The following is a 23,438-nucleotide window of genomic DNA, read 5'->3' as shown; positions in this document are numbered from 1 at the left end:
AGTTTTAGACTATTTTAATAAGAAGAGAATCTCTAGTCTTAAAAGGTTTGTGTCATAGTGATAAAAACAGAACTATAACAAAAATATAATAAATGATAAGTAAAAATCAAATACAAAATGATAGGAAAAGATGACAGGAAAAAATATGAATTCTGATGGGTTTTCAAGGATCAAGAAAAACAATTATAGAAAGAAGCCTGATAAACAGATAAAGAAAAAGAAAGAAAAAACACTCCAGGCTGAAGAAATGGCACAATGGGACAGAGATAGTAAAGGTAAGGATAGATTTAAGGTTGGATAAATCAACTGCTGTGACTTAACCAGCAGCTGTATGGAAATCATGCAAATGAGCTTAAGGGAAAGAAAGACTTGTTTAAAGATGAAAGAAGGTAGGTTGTGAAATATACTAATGAATTTGGACTTGCATCTACAGACAATAAGGACCATAGTTTGGGTGGAAGTAATAAGTAACTGTATTATGGCAGCAAATAAGAAATTATAGAGAATTGTCTAAACCTATGGATTAGAAGAAAAGTGGCTAGTGTAGTTCTGAGGTACTAAGTGTGAAACAAACTGGAATTGGGTATAGCATACAATTTCACATTTGGGCAAAATGTGGGTATTATGCTATTATCCGAGATAAGAAATGAAGGTGACAGTGGAGGAACATATGCTCATGATTTGGACTATGAGTTGATGTGTCTGAAAGATCTTGCAGAAAAAAATGATGAGCTAAAAGCAAGAATTTAGCTAAAGTTTTGGGAACTATCAATCTGAGATTGGTTGTTGAAGCCAGAAAAGTAGACCAAACCACCTAGGTAGTCTGTGAAAATAGAAGACTGTACAGACCACCTAGAAACATTAAAGGCTCAAAAATGAAAAGAGAATCCAGTTATAGGTAGAAAATTATACATAGAGAAATAGCAGAGTCAAATCATGGACTTTAGGCAAAAGAGTTGAAAGAAGGAAGGTATGTTGAATATTGTTAAATGTTACAGAAAGGACGTTTAAGTTAGAGACTGGGGAGAAGAACTGAATTTCAAACGAGATCCTGGATAGCCTTTTCTTATCACTATCCCTTCTTATGTAGTATTTTTACTATGATCTCCATACCTACACAAGTAAGTTTTGCATATCTTGGTTTACTTCTTCATTTCAGTCTATCAATGAATTTTTCTAAACAGAAGTGCTCTCTAAGTGGTTAAGGCTGTTTTACTTCCCTCTCTTCATCAACAGACGGGAGCTACTATCAAACAGCCATCATTCACAGTTAATGTGATAGCAGGGAAAACTTTCACAATGAATATATCCTGTTTTAAAAAATCTTTTCATTACTTTTTTATGTCAGGATATGCAAAAACTTGTTCATAAATGATGATTATTACATTCATATATACATGAAAAAGAATGGTAGTGTCTTAATATTTTCAGACAGTGATGTTTGATCTATTATGGACTCAAATCCCATTAAATTAAACTCCATGAGGTTAAGGACTATATTCTGTATTTAGTGTAGTACTTGACATATAGTAAGTGTTAGAAGCATATTTTTTTAAATGATTTAAAAAATGCACTAGAAAGAAAGAATGATATGAATCATATGTAAGAGGCAGGTGAAGGAACAAGATAGAGAAGGAAGTTATATTAGAGAATAAGACATATATGGATGATTTAAATCAATATGTTCTGCTTTTGAATAATTGAAAGTTCAATAAAACCTCATTAATTATAATTCCCAATTTATATTCTTATGGGATCATTCAGTTTGAGGCTTGCAGGTATTTTAATTTTGTGCTATTTATGAAGTCTTAAATATACTAATAAGATAAAATTAATTTAAGAAGTTTATTTACAACTACTCTTGGGGAAAACTTTTTAAGGACTTCAAGTTAAATTATTAAATGACAATGAATGCCACAAATTGTCCATGTCATACTTTCACTAAAATCAATTCAAAGATATCTCCATGCAAATTGTACACTTTCTCTGAGGATCATAGAGTCTTTGGATTTTCTTTAGTTCAGCATCCTACCATAATCACTAACACATCATTACCACTCTCATCATTATTATTATGATATGTATTGTTTTTAGCAATGTCATCAATGCCATTAACATAGTGTTTCCTATTAGCAGGCTTTGACTGTTCACAACATCTCTGTGAAGTATGTAAATCTCCAAAATTTCTTAGCCTCTGTAACTAATCCTTTAGAGATTAAGATGCCACAGAACTATGGCAAATCAAAATTTTAACCTGATTCTATATTGACTGCCCAAAATACCAAAACAAAACCCAATTGATAGACAAAATTAAATGTATTATACTTATTGTAGTAAAGAAGAATACCACCTTTACTGAGTTTATTGGTTTCCTAGGCCTGAATAATAAAGCATTAGAGATTGAGTGACTTAAACAACATAAATATATTGTCTTGACAGTTCAAGGTGTTATCAGAATTAGTTTCTTCTGACGTCTGTGACAGAGAATCGGTTCCAAGTCCGTTGCCTAGCTTCTGGTGCTTTTGGGGCACTCTTTGTACTTCTTTGGCTTGTAGACACATAGCTCCAATCTCTGCCTTCATGTTCACATGGCTCACTCCCTATCTACAAATTTGTCTCTAAATTTCCTTTTTTATGTAATGACACTAATCATATTGTGGTAGGGATCCACTTTACTCCAATATAACCTCATTCTAATTTAATTATATATGCAATGACTTATTTCCCAATCAGACCATGTTCTGAGGTACTAAAGGCTAGGACTTCAACATATGAGTTATTCAACCCATAACAGAGAATCTTAGTAGTCTCTTAGAATGGGGGGAGGGGAGGTTAGGAGAGAACATTTATGGTTTATTGTAAGCCTCAGTTGTGTGGTTTTATGGCAGGTCTTAAAAAGTGGAGTGCTGGTCGGAACTGGGTAGTTTCTAAAATTAGTTTTAGAATGGCAAGCAAAATGAGGAGAGGAACATAAACAAGTTTTGATAAATAAGCTATTAGCCTTGATAGGTAAACTCTTATTGATTGATTCGTGGTCTAATCCAAAAATGCATGTATGCTAGAGCAAACAATGAATTAACTTTAAAAAAAAGTATAGTATTGTTCAAAATAAGGAGTGAAGAATATGCTTGATCACGGAATTATTTAACATATAGAGACTTTTAATTATGTTGGTTTTGCTTCTCATCTGTATGGTTTCCGAGTCTATCAACTATATCATCCTAACTTTCTTTCCCACCATTGATAGATTCCAAAGTAATTTGTTCTACTGCTGGATTGACCTAATAAATAGTTTTAACAGAATTCAAATAAAATTTGTTACCCTGTGTGGTCATTGTTGGTATAGACTAGATTTAATCTCATTCCCATGATAAAATTTTAAAAACTTACCTATCTACCATCTTGCTTTTTTCTATCTATCATCTTCATAAGTACTTATATCCTGTCCTAAGACATATTTTTTCTAGACAAGTTAGCTATAGTTACTTCAGGCTTTCAAATAAAACTTATATGTAGATAATAATAATTCCATAATATACTTACAATGTTAATAACTACAAGAGCATTGAGGTAGTGTCTTAGCTGCTATAACAATTTCAGCTGCTATAACAAAGTATCAGAGACTGAGTGGCTTATAAACAACAGAAATTTATTTCTTAAGTTCTGGAGGCTGGAAGTTCAAGATTAGAGTGCCAGCATGGTTGGGTAGTATCACTATAAACAAAGCTAGTGGAGGTGTTGGAATTCCAGTTGAACTATTTCAAATCCTAAAAGATGATGCTGTGAAAGTGCTGCACTCAATATGCCAGCAAATTTGGAAAGCTCAGCAGTGGCCACAGGACTGGAAAAGGTCAGTTTTTATTCCAATCCCTAAGAAAGGTAACGTCAAATAATGCTCAAACTATTGCACAATTGCGCTCATCTCACACCCTAGTAAAGTAATGTTCAAAATTTTCCAAACCAGGCTTCAACAATACATGAACCATGAACAACCAGATTTTCAACTTGGTTTTAGAAAAGGCAGAGAAACCAGAGGTCAAATTGCCAACATCTGTTGGATCATCGAAAAAGCAAGAAAGTTTCAGAAAAATATTTATTTCTGCTTCATTGACTATGCCAAAGACTTTGACTATGTGGATCACCACAAACTGTGGAAAATTCTTAGAGATGGGAATACCAGAGTACCTGACCTGCCTCTTGAGAAAGCTGTATGCAGGTCAGGAAGCAACAGTTAGAACTGGACATGGAACAACAGACTGGTTCCAAATCAGGAAAGGAGTTCCTCAAGGCTGTATATTGCCACCCTGCTTATTTAACTTATATGCATAGAACATCATGAGAAACACTGGGCTGGATGAAGCACAAGCGGGAATCAAGATTGCCAGGAGAAATATCAATAACCTCAGATAGGCAGATGGCACCACCCTTGTGGCAGAAAGTGAGGAAGAACTAAGAGCCTCTTGATGAAAGTGAAAGAGGAGAGTGAAAAAGTTGGCTTAAAGCTCAACATTCAGAAAACTAAGATCATAGCATCTGGTCCCATCACTTCATAGCAAATAGATGGGGAAACAGTGGAAACAGTGTCAGACTTTATTTTTGGGGGCTCCAAAATCACTGCAGATGGTGATTGCAGCCATGCAATTAAAAGACGCTTACTCCTTGAAAGGAAAGTTATGACCAACCTAGACAGCATATTAAAAAGCAGAGACATTGCTTTGTCAACAAAAGTCTGTCTAGTCAAGGCTATGTTTTTTCTAGTAGTCAAGTATGGATGTGAGAGTTGGACTATAAAGAAAGAACCAAAGAATTGCACCAAAGAATTGATGCTTTTGAACTGTGGTGTTGGAGAAGACTCTTGAGAATCCCTTGGACTGCAAGGACATCCATCCAGTCCATCCTAAAGGAGATCAGTCCTGAGTGTTCATTGGAAAGACTGATGTTGAAGCTGAAACTCCAATATTTTGGCCATCTGATGTGAAGAGCTGACTCATTTGTAAAGACCCTGAAGCAAGGAAAGATTGAGGGCAGAAGAAGGGGACGACAGAAGATGAGATGGTTGGATGGCATCACCGACTCAGTGGACATGAGTTCGAGTAAACTCCGGGAGTTGTTGATGTATAGGAAGTCCTGGCTTGCTGAAGTCCATGGGGTCACAAAGAGTCGGACATGACTGAGTGACTGAACTGAACTGAACTGATGGTCAGTAAAGGCCCTCTGCCAGGTGGCAGAATTCTTGTTTTATCTCATATAAAGGACTAAGGAGCTCTGTGAGGTCTCTTTTATAAGGACACTAATCCCAATTATGAGAAGAGAATCCTCATGATCTAATCACATCCTTAAGGCCCCACCTCCTCATACCGTTACTTTGGAGATTAGTATTTCAGCATATGAATTGGGGGGAGGGCAATAAATATTTAGACCATAATGGACTATCAGCCCCCTATGACTTCTTGCAATCTGAATTTTATCTATACCTGCAAGTACAAAATAATTAGTACAGTATCTTGATTTATTTCAATCATCTTAACTCTAAGTGTCTCATACAACATCTTATACATTATCGGCAACACATAACCTCATGAGTTCATTCTATCTGAAATATATCTTACTATAGTTTTGAAGTTTTGTAATATTTATAATATTATGCACCTCGTTGCCAAGACTTTGTTTCATTCAAAAGCATTCCGTTCTACTAGCCTTTAAGCACAGAATTTAATGCTTGCTTAAAGAATTAAATTGCAAAACCATATCTGAAAGGAATTTCAGATATGGTTTTGCAGTCAAGGTATCTTACTCTGTAATAAGTTTGCAATTCGTCCCCCACCCCTTTTTATGAAATGCAAATAATGATATTTTCTGAGAAAGAAAACATCCTTTGATAAATACAAATAATGTTGAGTTATAGAATCTGCTTATTTTAGTTTATGAATATCTCATGATTAATTAGATCAGTAGAATGAAACTCAACAGTCAACAGAAACCTTGACACAATTTAGAGTCTTTTTGTAGCTTTAAAGAAAATCCAGTAAGCACTTGAAAAACAAAATCAATGAAGAGTTTAAAATGCTTATTTTCTGGTTTTCCACAGGGTCCAAGTTTTCTCTCTGAGGCTCTTTTTCCTAAACATGCAACAAAAATTGAAGAAATGGATCCTTTTTTCAATCTTCATGAGACCATTACCAAGGTAAGAGAGGAATGTATTCATGAAAAAGTTGAGGTTTTGTTCTTTCAGTTAGCAAATGGAGGAAAGGAAAATAGCCATTCAAGAGAAATCTATATATATTCATTTTTAGAGTATACTAAAAGGATTTTAAGTATCTCCTATTATTTTACTATGGAGTAAAGATAAGCAATTCTATCAAGATCAAACAGACCAATAACTGATGATTATATTAAAAAATCAATTCTTTTTCTAATTGAGGTATAGTTGATGCAGTATTATGTAAGTTATATGTATACAATAGTAATTCAAAATTTTAAAGATTTTACTCTATTTATAGTTGTTATAAAATATGGGTTATATTCCTTGTGTTATACAATACATCCTTGTAGCTTATTTTATACATTAAAGTTTGTATCTTGTACTTCCCTGCCCTTTTATCTACCTTCCCAGTTCCTTCTCCCCACTGGTAATCACTAGTTTGTTCTCTGTATCTGTGAGTTAACTTCTTTTTTGAATTCACTAGCATGGAGTATTTTTTCAGTTCCACATATAAATGATATATAGTGTTCATCTTTTCCTGTCTGATGTATCTCACTTAGCACAATGTCCTACAAGTCCAGCCATGTTGATGCAAATAGCAAAATTTTATTCTTTCTGTATGGTTGAGTAGTATCTCATTTTATATATACTACCAAAATAGATTCTTAATAGAATTCTTAATCTGAAACTAGACTTGTGGTATATTCTCAAGTATACTTCCTTTACCTCAGATTAAGGATAATACAAAATGAGTCTTTGAATTTCTATATCTTCAAAGATTTGTTCCAATATTTAAGGTGCATGGTTCATTTTGATACTTCGTTGTTGCAGAAAAAAATGACCCTTTTACTTAAAGAAAAAGTTAGATTGCATTTATACTAATTGATTCTCTTCTATGATGCTTATATACATGTTTATGGTAAATACTTGACTTTGAGTTTATAGAATGAAGAAAATTAAATTCTACAGTGTGGAACAAATAAGTCTAATGTTCCGAGAACATATAACATCATGTGAATTTTTGCATTTACCAACTATTGATTTAACCAATTATAGCCTGCCTGTGGGAGATAGAGTTTGAACAGAATATTGATATTTCAGTACACTTAAAATAATCCATATTTATATATGCTTAGATAAAATACTGAGTCATTCTTACATCTTCTTAGTGAAATTTTACAAGGCTCTTTTTATGCTTTAGAAAGAGGAATTGTGGTATAACAACTGGACTCAATGAGTGGCAATAGAATGAATTCAGAATACCAAAACTAAATTCTAGGTACTCTGGCATTTAAAAGAGTGTGCATTTATTTTTTTCTGAACTTTTAAAATAAGTAAAATTTCGACCACACTTTATGTAAAATTCTCCTAAGCTCAAGATTTCTAGATTTAACTACATTTATAATTATTTCCTTTCCAGTTTAATCTAGTTCCTTGTCTTAGTTTTGAATATATCCATCATCCGATCATTCATTGTTACTTGGATACAGTAAGATAGAAGGGGCCCCCAAATAATAAGTCCTTAACATTTAAAATCTTACCTGTAAAAAAAAAATCTTACCTTTATTCCTGATATGCAAAGAGAGAAAGAAAAATACATATCTGTTATCTATATATATGTATATCTATGTAAATATATATATCTATATATATTTGGGTGAGGAGGTGTGTGTGTGTTTATAGGTATGTGTATATTTGTTCAAATGTTATGGGTACTTAGAGCCTAAGTTTATTTACTTATTTTTAAGTAAAGCATTAGAGAATTTTTAGGAAAATGAAACAATAATATTTTCTCCATTTTTTCTGCTTTTCTCTGCATCAGGAAATTCATAAACTTTTATAAAAAAGGAAATTTGAGACCGTATTGATATCAGATATGTAACGAGATGATTTCACTTCTAACATGTGAAATCCCCAGTGACAGAAAATTCTAAGGTTTAGATTTTAGATGTAAAAACACGCATTGATTATTGTCATGTGAGATCTCAGCCACCCTTCACTTCTTGAGAGAATGTTAGGAAGCAAGAATGACTGGGTGAGGAAGGGAGTAGGCAAGCATAGAGCATGGCCGGAGCATATAAATATGAGCTCAGTACCTAGAATGAAACAGAGAATGAGAGACTAGTTGAGTGAAGACCAAAATTTATACACAGATATGGTACTTGTTCTACAGGTATTTTAAAATGTATTTCTTGTGCACGCTAATGTTTAGCCCGTTAGATGGATGGTGAAAAGAATTCTATGAAAAATTAAAACCTACTTAAAGTGCAGAATCAGTGTTCTGTGACACTTTTTAAGGACCACAGATATTTACCTAACGTTGATACTGTTTCCTCAATTACAATTACCTGTGGTAACCACTGGTGTTGTAGACATAGGCCAAGGGAAGAATTGTGCTTCAGAAGTTCAGTCTTACCTCACCATTATAAGAACTTGTAGAGCCATAAAACAAAGCATTTATAGGTACTTTTTAAAAAAATCATATTTTCTTTGATCAACAACAAAATGAAAGTACAAATATAGAGGGGTTGACTAGAGCACAAAACTAGGAAATGTGGATTTTAATTCTGCCTTGTTTCCCAATTTGTTATGTTATTTAGTAGAACTTTATTTTCTACATCAAAAAGAAGTATACTCATAATGATTTCCTCACTAGGATTCTGTGAAACTGAAAAGATGGTGTGTACATTTCTCTGGAAATGCAATACATATATGATTGAGTATAATTATTGATATTAATAAATAATAGTGTTAATGTCTTCTACGTAGTCCCTTACCTGAATTTTTTTCATCTAGCTTTTCCTTTAAATATGAAAATAAACAATAAATTAGACATGAAAATATATAACTAAATTAATTAATTAAATGCTGAGAAGATATTAATAAGTTAATGTGTACAAATGGAGTATAAAATTTCATTTGTGAAGGGTTGAGGTCTTTAGAATATTTTGTTTTAGTAGCGATAATAGTGGTATTATCAGAGTATATCACATGTTTGGTATACTACTATTTCACATAGTAGTATATTATTATAATAGCACTGGATTTTTAACAAAAAAGTTACAGATAGGTATAAATTCTGTTACTGCCAATTATGGAAATAATATGAAATCTGAGGAACACTTTGTAAAATGGTAAAGCACAGCTATTATTGATATTATATCACTACTAAACCATTTTCAAGAAATCAGAAGTAATGGAAATATTGAAGATACTAGTCCTTATTCTCCCAGCGGAAATTTTAACTTGATACACACCACTATAACACAGCCATGTATTTAATGTTATCTAATTAAATAAATACAATAAATACATACATCTTATACAAATATTCATGTAATACAATCTTATTTTTTTCCAAATTAACTGCACTCTAGACCTTTCTTTTCACAAATATAATTTATGTCAAATTAAATTAAAATTTCTAAGTATTAAAAAGTTACTAATTTATCATTGGTGCTTTTTTGAATTAAGACAAATAATAAATAAATGACACTTATACATGGGATGTGAGTTGTGAGTTGAATCCTGGTTTTCCAATGTATCCTGTAGTTCTTTTTTAAAAAAAGAAGTGTTTTACAAGTTTGAATTTATCTTGGAATTTTCCTTTTTGTTATAAAGCATAAAACCTAAGAAAATAATAAATGGGGCTCACTGTTGATGCCAAAATATATAATTTATCATGGCTTCAGCGACAGTCAAGGGTACAGTATAAAACCCGCCGAGGGGACACATCTTACATCAATGTTGAAGATGTTTTTCTTATCCTCTATAATTACCTTAAAAATAGCATTTGTTTTTTTTAATTTATCATAGAAGCCAAACTAATTCTTCCAGAGACTAAACATAAATGAAATGCCAATATAAATCTTAGCTGCTTAATCTTTAAATAAATGAATAAAAATCACCATGGATTTATCTTTTGAAATAGGCTTATTTCTCCTTCTACACTTAGGAATTTTCTCATTATATTTCTAAATCTTTAACATAGCTGATAAAATGCTATTAGTTATCTAAGCATTCTATTAATTGTAGCTTATTATAAGCCAAGGATGTAGCAAAACACTTAAAATACAAAACAATTTACGTACAGGAGTGGGTCCAAGGTAAGCAAAATATTTCAATATTATTACTAAACAATATGATAGTAATATGGATAAAGAATGGGAGAGGGGAGGATGACGCTTTTAGCTCTAAGAGATTTTACCTCTGGCTAAGAGATTCCGCCTTCCCTGGTGGCTCAGAGAGGAAAGAATCCGCCTGCAATGCAGGAGACCTGAATTTGATCCCTGGGTTGGGATGATCACCTGGACGGGAGCGTATGGCAACCCACTCCAGTGTTCTTGCTTGGAGAATCCTGATGGACAGAGGAACCTCGCAGGCTACAGTCCATGGGATCGCAAAGAGTCAGACATGACTGAGTGATTAGGCACAGCACAAGAGATTTGAAGAATTCACCAGAGAATTGATGTTTGAGGAATTTAAGAATCCCAATTTTATCTTAATATCAATGAATTTTCCCCAAGAGTTCTTTAAAGAGCTGGTTGTTGTTGGTAATATGTGAGAAATGATGTTATGTATTTTAGAAAACAGAAGGTAGATTTGAAAGTCATTTCTAAGACTAAATGACAGGATACATGATTTACTAGATATGAAACATGAAGCAGAATGAATAGTAAAGGATCCTTTGAATAGTTCTATCTTGGACAAAGTTAGTGTTATTGAACTAATTAAATTGTGGGCTGGCCTGAAAAAAGTGATAATGAGTTTGATGTTGGATATGTGGAATTTTGGATGCTATAAGACATTCAAAGGAAGCAGTGGGACATGTGAGGTTTGAGTTCAGAAAGAATTAGGATCTAGAAATGCATTATCTGATATAATCACCACTAGTCACAGGTTGATTTAAATTTAATTAAAATAAATCATATTAGATTAGGGTTTTGTTTTTTCCATCTCATTAACCACAATTCTCATGTTTAGTGATTACATATGGCTAGTGACTACGGCATTGAGTAGCATATGTTATGGAGCATTTTGATCATCACTGATGATTCAGATGGTGTTACCCAGACAGTACTCATAATGAGGACCAACTGCAAAATGGAGAGGACTAATGATCCAAGGTAGAATGTTCCATGGAATCTACAGGGAGACAATACTATAAGAAGGAAGAAATGTTCAAAAGCATATCCACCCACCACCTTGCACCCATTAAAATGGCTAACATCAAGAGACAAAACAAAGCAGAAAATAACAAGTGTTGGTGAGGATCTGGAGTAATCAGAACCCCTGCGAACTATTGGTGGCAATGCCAAATAGTAGTACTGCTGTGGAAAACTCAAAAATTTAAAAATAGAGTTACTACGTGATCCACCAGTTCCACTTCCGGCCCAAGGAATTGAAAGTGGCATCTTAAAGAGATATTTGTTTACTCCATATCGATAGTATCAATAGCATTATTCAAATTAATTAAATATGGAATCGACCTAAGTGCCCATAGACAGATGAATGGATAAGCAACCTGTGGTGTGTACATACAATAGAATATTATTCAACTTCTAAAAGATAAGAAACTCTGACATTTGTTACAACATGAATAAACCTTGAGGGCACTATGTTAAGTAAAATAAGTCAGTCACAAAAAGAAAAATACTGTATGATTCCACTTACACGAGACTCCTAGAAGACATTGTAATCAGAGAGACAGAAGGCAGAATGGTTTTTCAGAAGCAAGAGGGGAGATGGAGTGGAAGTTACTATTTAATTGGGTATAGAGTTTCAGTTTCAAAACATGAAAAGAGATATGGAGATGGATAGTGGTGATGATTATACATCATGAATATATTTAATACCACTGAACTATACATCTAAAAGCAGTTAAGATGGTAAATTTCATGTTGTGTATTTTTACAATTTTTTTTTCTTTTACTGGAGAAGAAATATATTCCCTCGTTCACTATAACTTTTGAATCAATTATTTGGACATTTAAAATTGTTTTTCACTTCATTTATGCCTGATCCTCTGTTCTCTCCTATTATCCACAAATAGGTTCCATAAAAAGCTCCACACATCTTGATATCCCTTACTTTGATCTACTTTTACTTGATATAACACGCTCTAGGAAATGGCAACCCACTCCAATTCTTGCTTGGAGAATCCCATGGACAGAGGAGCCTGCCAGGCTACGGTCCATGGTGTCACAAAGAATCAGACACGATTGAGTGACAAAGCACATTTATTTTATATATTTGGGGATTTAATATATTTTGTTATCATTTTATTGCTAAAATTTTGCCATAATAGATATTCAATAAATGATGAATGATGGCTTGTATTTTAAACAAGACAAAAACACTATAGCTATGTTTACAAGACAAGAGCTTTAAAATCAAATGTGAATATAGAGCATTTGAGTGTCAGAGAAAATGTACTATCTATAATATTATTGAATTAATAGTGCTTTTCTTCTGGAACCCTAAATTTTCCATGTTATATTTTAAAACCTCTGAGTATGAATGGTGCATTCAATAAAACAGAAAAATACTTTATACATGTAGTACCATGGAAACCAGCAAATGACCTAATTCTGCTTATGAGCTTCCTCCAGAAATATCAACTTATTCTTTCATTGTTTCTCCCACCTTATTTAAGTAAAAAAACAAAAAGTTCTTTTATTCTTAATTAGTATACATTATGTAATATTAATATATTATTAGTAGTATATGGTTTCAAAATATTCTTAAATGGATATACATTTCTTCTTTTTTATTGATGTCAAAATAGAATCTTTTACTGAAATTATTTGGACAATGTCCCAAGAGAAAACAGTAAGAGTCATATAATATTTATTTCCATTATATATAGAGAGAAAGTGTCATAGTGAGAGTGCATTGCAGAGTAAGGCAGTTTTTATGTAAATCCTAAAAATTAAGGCAATAATTCTTATAGTTTATATTCTATCAATATAGTTGCATTTGCTCTTACTTAGAGCTATGAATTTAAGCTCAGTTTTGCAGTCATGTGCATAAAGGCTAATGGTTGTGTCCTCAGTGATAAAAAATATTTAAATAATTCAAAATTTTAACCATTTCTGTTAATATTAATTACATTTGACTGTTTATCTTCATTTAGAAATTATTAACCAGAATCACTTTGATTAATGGAGTCATAGTCTGCTAACGGGGGCTTCCTAGATGACTTAGCAGGCAAAGAACCCACCTGCAATACTGGAGACACAGGTTCTATCCCTGGGATGGGAAGACACCCTGGAGAATGGAATGGCAACCCACATCATTGTTCTTGCCTGAAACATTCCATGGTTTAATTTTAAAAACAAGATTTGAAAATATGAATCTACAGGTATCTTTAAATGTCATTATTAAACTATAGTTGTATCAGTTGTTATAATACTGATTCTTATAGCATGGTAGCTAAAAACTTAAAAAACCCTACTTGTAACTAAAGAATATAGAGGCAAACTAAAATACAGAATGATTTTATTTCTCTTCAGATATAATTCTCAGCTCTAGCTTAAAAATATAGCTCCATAGTCTTGTATAAAGTAAGAGGAAAAGGATGAGACCAAATATTTTTTATTCATTTTCTTGAATTTCAAAGGCATGTTGTATTCAGGAGCTAATAGAATTTCTGGTGTAGTTCTTTAAATGCTTAGAAAACCTGGCTATGATTTCTAATCCAAATGAGCAAATCTGATTGTCTTCCAAGTACCTCTAATGTTTTGATACATTATTTGGATAAAATATGAGATTATTGTATCCTATTTAGTAGAACAAACAAAATGACATTCTTTAATCCTGTTTATGTGTATATCTGAGGTTATTTTGAAGCTGCGTATTTAAAGCTTTTGTTTTTATCTTCAAAAACTCTGGATTTTTTTTTTCTGCTGTATAAAATTATTGTTACTAGATGCCAAATGTCTCCATAGAGATCTATACTCTATGTGTTTATGCCATGAGCTAAACCAGAAAATATACCAAATAAGTATTTTCAATGCAGAGATTGTACTTTGTAACAAAGAATTCTGGTTAGAACTACTCAAGGGAGATGATGTGATATTAAACCAACTTCTTATACTTTGAGTGGGAAATATTACAGGTGTGTATTTTCTTCATAAATGTGTAATTAAACTCAATACCTTCATTTACTAAAGTTGGAGAGTGTACTCTCTATATTTCCTCTTGCCTAGAGAGATTTGGTTTATCGTTTTCCATTATACTGTGCAAATATTATAGTTTCTAAAGTCATGCCTTATATTTATTATGTTTTTCTTTTTCACTTTTATTACTCCAAAGCAAATTATTACACAATATAAACTTGTCAAAATTTGACTCCTTTTTTAAAAAGAAGTTATTCATCAAAGTATAAGTATTCTGCTCCAACATATTAGAAATTATTACTGCATATGAAGATAGAAATAACTGGAAAAACTGCTATTCTCTGAGTATATATATATATATGTATGTATATATACATAAAACTGATTTTGGCATATATTTGTTACAGAATATAAATACGCTATTAATATAAGTCAGAATAGGAAGCACTGTGATCACCTGCATACTATGAGTCTTTTAAAGGCAGTGAGCCAACTTTAGGAAGTGTCCTGCAATACTGGAGACATGTTGTATTCATGAGCTAATAGATTTCCAGAAGCAGTAGCCTAAAAGTAACTTTTTTGGTGATAACTTAATGTTGTATGCTTTAAACACAAGCCCTTCTTATTTCAGAAATCTGTTAATATGTAGATAGTGAATTTTAATGTTAATTTCTGCATTTTTCCTCACTTTTAATAAGAGGTTCTTTGTCTTGTCATACCATTCTCGGACATCATTTTCAAAGGACTGTAGAATTAAGAGGCAAAGGGCAGAGTAGTTGATGCACAACAAATCAGCTCCGGTAGACAGGTCAAATGTCCTTCCAAAAAGTGCTATTGACACAGAGACTCTGTATAATAAAAAAGTTAAAATCCCTAGGCAATGATCACTTATTAAAAAATGTCTAATATAACACAACAAGCAAGAAGATTCTGGGCAGTGTATTGGAGTCTGTTATAATGAACTTTGTTCATGATATTGAAATGTTATGGGGACAATACCCACTGCTCCTTTGGGTGACTATAATAAAAGATCCCCTCATGCCTGCACACATGTGTGCACAGACACACATCACACACACATACAATGTGGGATTAATTTATCAATGATACAATCTCTCAGTGCTAATTTCTCTCAATATTATTCTTTAGAAAACAGTGAATTACATATGTATGTATGTACACCTTCTTCTCCAGGGAAGCCTGAATATCTGCTGTATTTCTAAAAAAAAAATAATCTTTGGACCTGTAAATTCTTCTGCTGTTGGTGTGATATAGAAAATGTCAAAAATAGCTGTCTTTTTTTACCGTCTAGTAGAGTCATAATTTCAGTTATCCAATATCTGTCTTAAAGAGTTCATAGTAACTGGTATTTTAGGATAGAATGAATGTATTCCACAAGTATGAAAATTTTTATGACATTGAATTGAATTTCAGTAACTGAGCAAAGAATTAGATTTAAAGGAATCAAACAATTTTTTGTTTGAAGGGCATTGTGATAGATAAACAATATTTACTTTGACTTAATATTTCAATTAAAAAATCAAGATTCAGGACTTAATTGCATTTGAAATTACAGCAGCCTTGAGGAGTGGAGGTTCTAGTGGCTCTAGTGAGCCTAGTGGAGGTTCAAATAGTCATATTTCTGTATTCAAAAATAAAATAATAAAGAACAATCACAATTGTGTTCCTGAGTTATCAAGAAACAGAATTGTGATCCATATATTTACTGACTTTAAAGAAAACAGGAGAGAGGGTAATCCGTTTTAAAGATATTCGCATCAAAACTTAAAAAGGTACATATCAGAAAGTTTTCATTTACTATTAATAAATACCCATGTATAAATGTTTAATAAAAATAAAATAATTCTATTTTTTTCATGCAATTGAAACATCTAGGAGAGGCATTCTTCAGGCAGAAAACAGATCTACTTATCTCTTATCCTCTCAGCTCTGTCCTTCTCTACACTGTACTTCTTACCAGTGGAGTTCTTGTTGTTCAGTCACTAAGTCATGTCCTACTGTTTGCAACGCCATGGACAGCAGGATGCCAGGCTTCCATGTCCTTCACTAGCTCCAAAAGTTTTCTCAAGCTCATGTCCATTGACTCGGTGATGCCATCCAATCATCTCATCCCCTGTCATCTCTTTCTCCTCCTGCCTTCTATCTTCCCCAGCATCAGAGTCTTTTCCAATGAGTCAGTTCTTTGCATCAGGTGGCCAAAGTATTGGAGCTTCAGCTTCAGCATCAATCCTTCCAATGAAGATTCAGGGTTGATTTCCTTTAGGACTGACTAGTTTGATCTCCTTGCTGTTCAAGGGATTCTCAAGAGTCTTCTCCAGCACCACAGTTCAAAGGCATCAATTCTTTGGCACTCAGCCTTCTTTATGGTCCAGCTGTCACATGCGTACATGACTACTGTAAAAACCATAGCTTTGACTATATCGACCATGGTTGGCAAAGTAATGTCTCTCTTTTTAACACACTATCTAGGTTTGTGATAGATTTTCTTCCAAGGAGTATGTGTCTTTTAATTTCATGGCTGCAGTCACTGTCTGCAGTGATTTTGGAGCCCAAGAAAATAAAGTCTATCATTGTTTCCATTTTCTCCCTCTCTATTTGCCATGAAGTGATGGAACCAGATGCCATGATCTTTGATTTTTGAATGATGGGTTTTAAGTCATCTTTTTCACAATCTCCTCTTTCACATTCATCAAGAGGCTGTTTAGTTCCTCTTCAATTTCCGTTACAAGAGTGGTATCATCTGAATATCTGAGGTTATTGATATTTCTCCCAGCAATGTTGATTCCAGCTTGTGCTTCATCCAGCCCAGCATTTCATATAATGTACTCTGCATATAAGGTAAATAAGCAAGGTGACAATATACAGCCTTGACATACTCCTTTCCCAATTTTAAACCAGTCTGTTGTTCCATGTCTGGTTCTAACAATTGCTTCTTGACCTGCATACAGGTTTCTCAGGAGATAGGTAAAGTGGTCTTATACTCCCAGCTTTTTAAGAATTTTCCACAGCTTGTTATGGTCCACACAGTCAAAGGGTTTAGCCATGCTACAATAATCCCGATAGCAGCTTTTAGTATCATATCTATTCATAATTCTGTCAGAGTAGGAGAAGATTTCTTTTCTGGTGACTTTTTCAGGACAGCAATGATGCTACTTTCTAGAAAGCTTTGGGGTGCTGGTGGAGGGGAAAATCTTACTATTCTAAATTGATCTTACACTTGTGAATAGGGTAATTAATATGCTGACTGGATTAGGCCTGGTTTACATAAACTGATCACAATGGAAAAGGGTTTGAAGTTACCCTGATTAGCTTAGAATAATCTTTCTTTCAGTTGAAACTGAAGTCAATCCCATTTACAATATGTGGCTGATACAAAACAGTATAAATTGCAGAGTAGCAATAATGTTTCAAAGACAACCATCAAATCTGCTACCAATTATAGCAATGTTTTTATCTACAAATTAATAAGAATTAGTATTTCAGAAAAGGCAAGATTGGTGCTAAGCCATGGAAGCATTTCTGTTAAGTTGCTATTACTTTGATCTGTCTAGTCATTGTAACCACCTGAAAGGCAACAGGAGATGAGGGAGGAAAAAAAAAGAGTGAAATGCAGGTGGGAAATAGTCACAAGATGAGTTTGGCTAATGCATTTACTCCCAGTTTCACTGCATCTGATGAAGTATTAATGGAGTTAAGAAAATAAGAAATTCACTGTATTCATGAAGTAAATCACTTTTCCTGTCCCATGGGTAGCCATCCTAAGGAAATCATCATCAGAGTCTTTCCTAATGCATCATCTTGGACAGCCATTATGTATTGATTGGATTCAACATATGAGCTAAACCTATTGGCCAACCTGGATCTAAAATGCTTATCAGTTATGACCCTCTACTTTTAAGGAGGTGACTAGACCCTTAGACCCTTCAAGGAATCACTGATTTAAGAAGCCCCGCTGTGAGAAGCTCTGTAAGTGAACACACAAATTGAAGTACCCTCAAAACAACTAAGTTTTTTAGAAGGTAACATATTTATGATATGAGACAGTCTTAAAAATATAAACTATTTTAAGTTACAACCCCTTCCTTCCCTTAAAGAGTTGTTATTCTTGTCAATGATAGAAACATCTGAATGTATTCTTCTGTGTATAGCAGGGTATTTCTATTTCATTTTATCGCTTACCCAAGAACTTCATCTTTGAAAGATTTTGTTTACTAAACAAGTGGTAATTAATTCATTTAGACTTATTATTATTTCTCCATTTCAATATTGATGCAGACTTCAACCAATACTCTGTGATTGCCAATGAAATGAAATAACCATATAAATATTGAAACAATATTCACTCTAACAGTTGTTCATTTTTCCTGTTGGCATTTATTCACTCCTTGATTTGATTTCTTATGTCTCAGTCTAAGAGATATTTGATATCAGGCATGGCTATCAGTGATCAGTCTACTGAATAAAACTATAGAATTCCAATTTTAGCAATAGTTTACAAATCCTAAAATTTCTCCTTGTCAATTTTGACAAAAGGAAAAATACTAACATTCAATTTATGTTCAACTATACATTTTTATTAAGTGCTTGAAATATTAGTAATAATGTATTTTATAGAATTAAAGATTGAAATATTAGAGATGCATATTTAGGAGCCTGTAGAGATATGACATTAATTCTTATTTGTTCAGGTTGTATTAACAAGTTTAGTACATAAAGGAAAGAGGAGGTATATAAGAGAAATGTGTGACATGGAATAAAGAGTTACATTGAAAAGGTGTTAAAGTGTATCAGAAAACTTCAGAAGACATGGCAAATGTAAAAAAAAAATGTAAAATACATTGGGCTTCCCTCGGCTCAGTCGGTAAAGAATCTGCTAATGAACAAAGTATTTAATTAGTGTATCTTTCATTATTAACTCAAACCATGAAAAATTTTATCTAAATACAAGAAATTTATTAGAAAAATATTCATCACAACTCCTAAGTGCCACCTAATTTATATGCCATAAAGATATTTATTTGATCTAAGTAACTAATTCCCAAATCAATGAAAAGTTAAGAGAGAATGTGCTATTTCTTTTCACATTTTTTACCCTGTTTACTTCCTCAGCAAAGATCCAGATAGATTCAGATACCCTAATGAAATGGTTCACATTTATTTTATTCATGCCCTTCAGAATACCCTAGGGACAAGCTAGCTGCCATTTTCAGATTTTCCTTATTTCAATGAGTTAATTATGAAATCAAGCTGTTTTTCGCCAAGTTGTGTTTGGAAATATGGCCACTGTGCCTTGGGATCTTGTGTCTAAAGTTTTAAAGGTTGCCATGAGATGGCTGTATTTGCTCAATTGGGAACAGAGACACAGATTGTCTCGGTACTAATTTTGGGATCCAAGTGCATTAGCTTTGTATATAGCTACTTCTACAATTAAATTCAAACCATTTTACTTTCAAAATAAATTATGCAACCATTTTCAAGAAACTTAAACAGATTAATAAAAATGTATTATTTGAAGAAATTTAACAAGAATGAGAATCTAGGTATATGCATGGCATTCAGTTATCTTACAAAGGACTCTATCAAAGAAAACCCCTAAACAGAAAATATAATAAAATATCCACTATGTCAGTCATTAACATGTAGGCAGCTTTGTAGTGAGTTACAATTGTTCATAAATGTACCTTATTTTCTCTAATAGACTATAATTTTTGAAATGTTATTTATCCCTTCTGTCCCACCTTTGAATGCACCATAACACCTAACCTATGGCTTTCACTAATCAGTTATATTAATGAGTTGTTAAAGGTTCGATTAAATAACTAGAATCTCTTTTTCTCTGAAGATCCATTTATTAGCAGGTACTCTGCACCCTGCTTCAGCTTCAGCATAAGCATCATGTTTGCACTAATACAGTGGAGGTTGGGGGTCACAATTAAGTAAGAGAATTAAGAATTGCATGGAGCTTCTCTCTCAAACAATTGGGCCTATAGACTCCTTCACCTGTTCAAGCTGACTTATCAAACTAGTATTGCCTATAGCAGTTTTTGCAAGTGATACTCTTAAAAGTCATCTTTTCTTTAAAATTTATTTTATTTAAGTATAGTTGATTTACAATGTGATGTTAATTTCAGATGTACAGAAAAGTGATTCAATTATATATATATATATTCATTATTATTCATATTCTTTTCCATTATGTTTTAGCACAGGATATTGAAAAAAGTGATCTGTTTTAAACATGGAAAGAATGGAGAACATTTTTTGTGTTTGATAAACTCAATAGTTCTCTTTATGCATAATTAGTGTTTTTTATTTTTTTAACATTTCACTTCTTGGATATTTTAAAGTTCTCTCCAATATCAACATTTTCTGAAACTTACAGTGGATGTTTTAAAAACCCCTGGTTTGGAAGAATGAAACTAACAAAGAGCAAGTAATGATGGTTCATCATAGCTGCTTTTATTAATAATTTTGGCTAATCTAGAGTAGAGATAACTCAGTGGAAGCAGGGTATGAAGGCAGATGGGTATCCCAGAATGACCACACTAAGGGGATATAAGACCAAGTAATAAATGCATGAACACAAGATTGATGAGAATCTTAGAAAGCAGAGTTATTTCAGAATAGGAAAAAAATGCAAGTTTTATGTCAGATGACTTGGGGAAATAATAAAACCATTTTCAAACAAGAAAAGAAAGTTATTGGTTTTTGGAACAATATGGGCTTTACTGAACCTCTCTTGGTAACATTTCTTCTTTCTGTCAGCTGGTAAGAATCATTTTTCATGTAGATTACCCATGCTGCTGCTGCTGAGTCGCTTCATTCGTGTCCAACTCTGTGCGACCCCTTAGACGGCAGCCCACCAGGCACCCCTGTCCCTCGGATCCTCCAGGCAAGAACACTGGAGTGGGTTGCCATTTCCTTCTCCATAGATTACCCATAGATGCACAATAAAAGATGATTAATATATTATTATCAAAAAAGTGACAGGCTGTAAATGATGTGGAAAAGTGATATCAGGTTGAGAGAAAATTCCAGTTATGTTAATTTATCAGCACTCTTAACTGTGAAGAAATGCAACTATTCAGTGTTGCCTCTATACTTCTCATGTTAAAGCTTCAAATGTGGAGCATAAGATTATTATTTGTTCATTATACATGTGCTCTCTTTTTATCTTATAATAAGCTTACAGGTAGGTAAGCTTCTCACTCTTCTCATCTTCATTCACTCTGCATTAAATACTATTTTCATTGTACAGAGAAGAAATCTGAGTTTGAGAGAGACTGAGTAACTTGGTGAAATATGCATAGACCACATGTGGTTGATTCAAATTTCTAGAGAGTATCATCATTTCAATGCTTTTTTCATAAATAGCCTCAGTAAACAAGAAAAGTTTCTCTATTCACAATAGCATTCAGTATCTTACCCATAATTCATTTGAAGAATATATTCTCATGCATTCAGTATTTATTAAGTATGTATGCATATTTTGCTCTAAGATAATGCAGTGGTCAGTAAGATAAGATATGTGTGTGTGCATGCATAGATATATGGTTTTTGTTATCACAGAATTTAAAATCTATTGAGAAATATAGACAATCAGAAAAACTACAATATGATTTAATTAGTGATATGATAAGGGATGTGAAAGAAGTTTTGGCAGTGCATTAAAAGACCTCAAGCAAGAGCAGAGAAAGAGCCAACACATAGATGCATCCGGTTGGCCATTTTAATAGACAGCAGTTTTCTTATTTCCATGGAACTGACAGAAAGGTCTCATGAAAGTTAGGTAAAGAAGGGGGAAGAGTTTACCCCCTTATTGGTCAAAAATTTAAACCCAAGACTTTTCTGACTTCATCTCCCACTTCTTCTCAAGCTCCACTGGACTCTTTACTGTTCTTCAAACAATGCAGTATGTTTCTTCTTCAAGGCTACCTTTGTCTAAAGGGCTTCCCAAGTTGCTAGTGGTAAAGAATCTGCTTGCCAATGAAGGAGACATACGAGTTGTTGTTTCGATCCCTGGGTGGGAAGATCCTCTGGAAGAGGCCATGGCAACTAAGTTCAGTTTTCTTGCCTGGAGAATCCCCATAGACAGAGGAACCTGATGGGCTACGAACCAATGCGTTGCAGAGAGACACCACTGAAGTGACTTAGCACACACACAATTTTGTGTAGAGGACTCTTCTCTTGAATATCCATGTGGCTCATTCCTATGCTTCCTTCAGGTCTCCATTTAAGTATCTCTTTGTTTCTGAGACCTTTCCCAAGTACCTTATATAAAATAACATCCTTCCTCATTCCCTGGAAGAGGAAAATGGCAACCACAGTCCAGTACTCTTGCCTGAAAAATTCCATGGACAGGGTAGCCTGGCAAGCTATAGTCGATGGGGTTACAAAGAGTCAGACATGACTGCCTGAGAATGCATGCATGCTCACCCCTGCCTTCTCACACAGCTTTTTCTTCAAAGTCCTTACTTTTTCTGACTTAAAATTCTTTCTCTTTTTTCTCTACATCCCTAATTTAGCCTTTATTATTTTATTTGTCTTCCCTCCACTAGAATGTAGTTCCCCGAGGGCAGGGACTAGGTTTGCTTTGTCTCCTGCTTTATCTCTGGGTCTGTTTGATCATTTTTTGAACAAATGACTAAAAAAGCAGTTTACAGCACAACAGGGAAATAAACTAAAACAATATGGTTGCTTTCTCTCTGTTCAAGGCTTCTCATCCACACCAATAGGGACAATTTCATATGAAAGGTGGGCATAGGTAACAGGTCACTTCCTCACCAGTTTCCAATTTATCTTCTAAATTATGCAGATATACATTCCGATGCTGCACCTGACATAAGCACTCTCCTCCCAAGCTAAAACCTCTCTACTTACATCTGTAGGTATCCCTGTAGTTTATTTTCATAACTGTAAAACTTTCCATTGCATAAATATGCTAAATCTGTCTATGCATTGCTTTACTATTGATGAGCATTTGGATTGCTTCCAACAACTATTAAGAATATTTTTTTGCACAGGTCTCAATCTATGATTTTCTCTAGTATATATACCCAGGAATGGATTTACTGGTACATAAGTATATTAATATT

General features: G+C 33.4%; 1 protein-coding gene across 8 annotated transcripts in view; it reads left to right on the top strand.

Annotated features, from left to right (window-relative positions):
* NAALADL2 (N-acetylated alpha-linked acidic dipeptidase like 2) overlaps nucleotides 1-23,438 on the top strand; it is a 1,484,447-nt gene that overhangs the window by 1,249,593 nt on the left and 211,416 nt on the right. For all 8 annotated transcript variants that reach the window (XM_043473697.1, XM_043473696.1, XM_043473703.1 and 5 more), the window contains one exon: nucleotides 6,089-6,184. In XM_043473697.1, coding sequence (XP_043329632.1) covers nucleotides 6,089-6,184 — 96 coding nt within the window. The remainder of the gene's footprint in view (nucleotides 1-6,088; nucleotides 6,185-23,438) is intronic.

Source organism: Cervus canadensis, chromosome 7 (genome assembly GCF_019320065.1).
Source record: "Cervus canadensis isolate Bull #8, Minnesota chromosome 7, ASM1932006v1, whole genome shotgun sequence".
Taxonomy (NCBI): Eukaryota; Metazoa; Chordata; class Mammalia; order Artiodactyla; family Cervidae; genus Cervus; species Cervus canadensis.
The sequence above is the reverse complement of the archived record's forward strand: the minus strand, read 5'-3'. Positions and strand labels throughout refer to the sequence as shown.